Below are 5,150 nucleotides of genomic sequence, written 5' to 3' on the forward strand. Positions count from 1 at the left end.
GTAAAGCACAAGATACTCTCCATCAGCTACCGCGTCTGTTCTTGTCTTGATTTACTGGATCATTGCGAGTCTTATCCAGCAGACGCTTGATTCTCGCCTCGCTTCAGAGCCGCTCGAACCGCAGTCCGATTATTATTATGATTGTGAACCGGTTCAGCAAATTCATTAAAAAGATCCGTTTCAAAAAGAATGATTCTTTCACGAATCGGACATCCCTTTTATGGGCTAAGCCTTCACCATAGTAGGTTTCCTTTACTTTAGAAGCAGGGATCCCTTCTTGGTTTATTCCGGGAGTTTTTGTAACTCCGTTAGAATGGAGATCGACTCCGAGTCCCGCACCAGCACCACTACTGACAGAACCAGTAAGAGCTCAAATATAGAGACTTTAGGCCTGTCACACTCCAAGTTGGCGTATGATGGGGAATTTATTCGTTCTGCTTCTGGCGTGTTTATGGCTGGAGAAATCGTAAGTATAGCTGAGATAGCTGAATAGTGAATCTAAACTTAGCCCACTATTTAGAAATCCCAAGTATTAGCCTACTTTTAAGTCACGAGATAAAACATTGGTTATGAATTAGATTGAAAGAAATCTGATCTAGATTGCTGGAGGTACCTCTACTTAGAAAAGGACACTTTTTGCACAGTTTTCCACTTTCAATTTCCCAGAGGATGCAATGATGTGTCTCTTGATATAGCAAAAGTGAAACTAGTTTTTGAAATCTTTTATTTCAGTTCTTTTAGTTCTTTCATTTCATCTGCACTGTTTATCAGCTGTAAAAAGAAAAGAAAAGAAAAAAAGTAGTAGGCCTACTCTCTAACTCATTTAAAAAGTGTACTTATTACGGAAACAATATTGGTCTAATAATGTATTTAAGTGTGAATTAAATAATGTCAGGCGTAATTGCATATTATTTACAATTTAATGAAAATGTACAATAGTTTATATTACATTTGTGTTGTAGTTCAAGTGCAATTAAAAGTTAAGAGTGCTTAATGTAATTTTATTATCATTTTTTGGCCTTTGAAATATGGTTAAAATGCAGGCCTACTGCTGACTGTAATAACAAGCATTTATGGTAGCTAAAATATTCAGTTCATTTAGGCTACTATAAATTAATCTCTGTTGAAACTTTATGTATTTGAATATATTTGTAATTACACAATTGCAATAAGGAAGCTATATAGTAAGTAAAATATTGACTTAATATTGTAATAGTAATATTAGATAACACATGCTTTATGTTAGTCAACACAACACACAGAATAAGTGCATTTAAAGCACGAGAAAAACATATTAAAACATGATTTAAAATATACTGTAAACGTTTTCATTTAAAATGATTTACAAAATGCGCTTTTCTGAAGTGAGTTAAGAAACATAATCATGAAAGTTTACTCTCTTTATGGACACTTACTGAAGTGACCTTATATTTCATTGATATTATTACAAACTGTTTTTTTAATATACTTTTTAAATTGGAAGTACACTGCAAGGGTACATTCAATACAAGCACACTTCTTTTTCACAAGGAATAGCTTGCAACCAAGAATGGGAACAACAAAATGTAAGAATATTTGTTGTTCATGAAGATAATTACTCACTAAGGAAAGAGAGGAAGAGGACCAACCAAAACAGTTGGGAAACAAACTCTTCCTTTCGGCTTGTATTGTTCTTCTTCCTTCCACTACACACTCTGAGTCAAATCTAAGCATTCCCTTTCCTGGTCTAATCTATAGCCAGCTCTGTCTTCCAAACCCAAAATATTTTTTCCTGTAATATCAAGAACACAGTGAGAAATTCTTTGCTGTTTGTAACAGGAAGGGAGGGTGGGAAGTCTCTGGAGAATAATATGGTGTTAAGGAGTGGTGGCTAGGCCCAGTTCTACTGCTTAGAGAACATAATCGTCATTGTTTTTATTTTGTTCGTCAAAATGTGTTTTTACAGCTCAATTCTAAAAAAAAAATTTAGGTCCTAATGCATTCATGCATTTGGCAGATGCTTTTATCCAAAGTGACTTACAGTGCATTCAATTTATATGTTTTATCAGTTAATGTAGGATTCAAACCTATAGCAATGGCTTTGCTAGTGTCACACTTTACTATTTGAGCTACAGAAATGCTATCTCATGTGATGCCCATTATCTGCTTTCTTATAGCTGGTTTTAGATCAGTTTCAATGTGTTTAAAGAGTGCTGTTTCAGTCCGTTGAGAGTCTGTGCTCCATCTTCAACCTCAGGTTTTTGGGCTTCTGGTGTGGACTCTGATTGGTGGGACGGAGTACCTCCATGTTCCTGCATTGGGATGGGTAATGTTTGTGTCAGTCTTTTATTGGGTGCTTACTGTCATTCTCTTCCTCATATACCTGACTATGGCCCATACCAGGATTCCCCAGATCCCATGGAAAATTTTGGTGAGTAAATTTAAATTAGTTAAACTTATCTAAGTTATACTACACAAATGAATGTCCAATAAATAAATAAATAATAATAATAATTCACCAAACATGCATTAAATTGAAGGCTTTTTTAATTCACAGGGAATATGTTTTAATGGCAGCGCCTCTGTATTGTACCTGACAGCAGCTGTGATTTGTGCCGTATCTTTGAATGTGGCCATTAGGGGGCGCTACTACTTCATCAGCTGGGTGGCATCAACGGTATGAAAAGCAACTTCCCTCATTAGTTTAGCAATACTCTCGTTTCTTTATAGCCTATCACCTGGAAGCAAAGTCTTTCCTTCCGTCCACCATTTTCCTGGACTGAAAAAAATGAGTTCACATTAAGTAAACAGACATTAATGTACTGCATTTTGTATGTGTGTGTCATGCAATTACAAAAAGTTCTTGTAGCAGTAGCCTATAATAATTTGAATGACAAATTCCTGTTTTGTTCCTTTTCAGATATTTGCCTCACTGACTATGGTGTGTTATGCAGGAAATACAGTTGTGAATTTCAAATCCTGGAGATCAAAAAGTGAAGAGACATAAGAAAATGTTTTTAGTTTGTTTGCTTGTCTGTTTGTTTTTATTATCCCATGGGGGATCATTTTTGCAAATTGAAAGAATCACATAAAAAGACAAATTTTCTGTGTTTGAAATGTTAAAAATATATGTAGCATCTACCCTATAAGTAAAACTTGAACTGTACTCTACTGAATATTTCTAATTTTATTTTTCATAAGAAATTAATTATTGAGGCTGAACATAACAATCTTTGTTTAAACCCATGCTGTATCGCTATGGTAAGCCTACTGATTTATATTCAGTAGATTCAGTTTGATGGGAAGTTTTAGGATTTTGTCATTTTGTGTACAGAACCACCCCATAATAGTAAAAATTCACCTACTCCTTTTTGATATTCCCCATACATTTTTGTGATGTTGTAATGTGATGTTTGTAAGCCCCTCCCACAACTGGTGATGGACTCTGCCCTATTAGCATAAAGTAGGGATTGCTGGTTCTCAACGCTGACCCTCGAGAGCCACTTTCCTGCAGAGATTAGCTCTAACCATAACCAAACACATAAAATAATCAAGGTCTTCAGGATTACTAGAAAGTTACAGTCAGGTGAGTTTGATCAAGGTCCTTCTCCTGCACTGTAAGGAAAAAAAAAAGAACAATAAAAATGTTTTAAATAACGGAAAAGTACTGTCAAATTAGAAACTGTCGAATTAAAAACATGGATAATCTGTTTAACAATTTATATTCCAGAAACAGTGAATGTTTTTACTTAGAAAAACATTCACTGTTACATGAATTATGACGAGTAGTACGATACAGCAATACAATGAACAGTGCAATTAACAGAAGCTCGTATAATACATTTTAACAGGAATAATTGTAAAAAATTACTGAAGGACATATGTACAGTTGAAGTCAAAAGTTTACATACACCTTGCAGAATCTGCAAAATTATTTTACCAAAATAAGAGGGATCATACAAAATGCATGTTATTGTTTATTTAGTACTGACCTGAATAAAATATTTGACATAAAATATGTTTACATATAGTCCACAAGAGAAAATAATAGTTAATTTTATAAAAAAATAAACGTTCAAAAGTTTACATAAACGTGATTCTTAATACTGTGTTGATATCTGAATGATCCACAGCTGTTTTTTTTTATACATTTTTTTTGTTTAGTGATAGTTGTTCACGAGTCCCTTGTTTGTCCTGCCTGCTGTTCTTCAGAAAAATCCTTCAGGTCCCACAAATTCTTTGGTTTTCCATCATTTTTGTGTATTTGAACTCTTTCCGACAATGACTGTATGATTTTGAGATCCATCTTTTGAGTCCCAACTGAGGGACTCATATCTACCAATTGGTTGGTTGGGGAGCATGCGCAAGTGCTGACCCAGACTCTGTGTGGGTGTGCTCATGCCTGTTTGAGTTTGTTTGTTTTAAAGTTGTTTTTTATGCTGTTTTATCTATAGACCTTTGGAAATATACTTTTTAAATTGATCTTGGTTGGGATTTGGAGTTTAAAATGCGCTGTCAATTGTGTTCTTGTACTTGAAGCCGAAGTGGAGTTGGGAAGTTTGAGAAACGACGGACTGATGATTTACAGCTGTGATGATTTACTGAGTCCTTGATATAACATGAAACATCCTTAGGTTACGTATGTAACCATGGTTCCCCGGGGGAATGAGACGCTGCGTCGAAACGCTATGGGAATGCATTCAGCGTAACTGCGCTCTGAATCACGTGTGTGATCAGTCCAACGGCATGGCGAGACATCACAGGCAGGGTGACGTAGCAACCATGAATCTTAAAAGCACGTGCGCTGGAGATAGCGGCAGGTTCTGGTAAAAGACACAAGTGCACGTAGGGATGCTGGAAGTATGGCAATGAGACGCAGTGTCTCGTTCCCTCTGGGAACCATGGTTACATACCCTAGGGACGTTCCTCTTCAGGAACTTGAACTGGTTCGAAACGCTATGGGAACAAAAATGCCCGTGCCACCAGACTTGCAAATCCCTGCCTTGTGTGGAAGAGCACAGCTAATGCGAGAGAACAGAGGAGCCCAGAAATCACGCGGCATGGACCAGCCCACAGTGTTACAGATGTCAAGCATGGGGACCCACGACAGGAAGGCCTTGGAGGCCGCCATGCCCCTAGTAGAGTGAGCCTTGACCCTAAGGGGGAGGGAA

The 5,150-nt window shown here is 36.7% G+C and overlaps 1 protein-coding gene across 1 annotated transcript; it reads left to right on the top strand.

Annotated features, from left to right (window-relative positions):
• Positions 1-244: 244 nt before the first annotated feature.
• Positions 245-4,056, top strand: LOC306886957 (CKLF-like MARVEL transmembrane domain-containing protein 8). Its single transcript, XM_079444354.1, has 4 exons — positions 245-466; positions 2,237-2,410; positions 2,537-2,656; positions 2,900-4,056. The coding sequence occupies exons 1-4, from the start codon at positions 314-316 to the stop codon at positions 2,984-2,986; spliced, it is 534 nt and encodes a 177-aa protein (XP_079300480.1). The 5' UTR covers positions 245-313; the 3' UTR covers positions 2,987-4,056.
• The last annotated feature ends 1,094 nt before the right edge of the window (positions 4,057-5,150 follow it).

Source organism: Barbus barbus (assembly GCF_936440315.1).
Source record: "Barbus barbus genome assembly, chromosome: 21".
Classification (NCBI taxonomy): Eukaryota; Metazoa; Chordata; class Actinopteri; order Cypriniformes; family Cyprinidae; genus Barbus; species Barbus barbus.

Coding starts and splice junctions, on each gene's coding strand:
- LOC306886957 (XM_079444354.1), top strand. CDS start 314: ATGGAGATCGACTCCGAGTCCCGCACCAGCACCACTACTGACAGAACC. Junction 2,411..2,536: donor AGATCCCATGGAAAATTTTG/GTGAGTAAATTT, acceptor TTTAATTCACAG/GGAATATGTTTTAATGGCAG. Junction 2,657..2,899: donor TCAGCTGGGTGGCATCAACG/GTATGAAAAGCA, acceptor GTTCCTTTTCAG/ATATTTGCCTCACTGACTAT.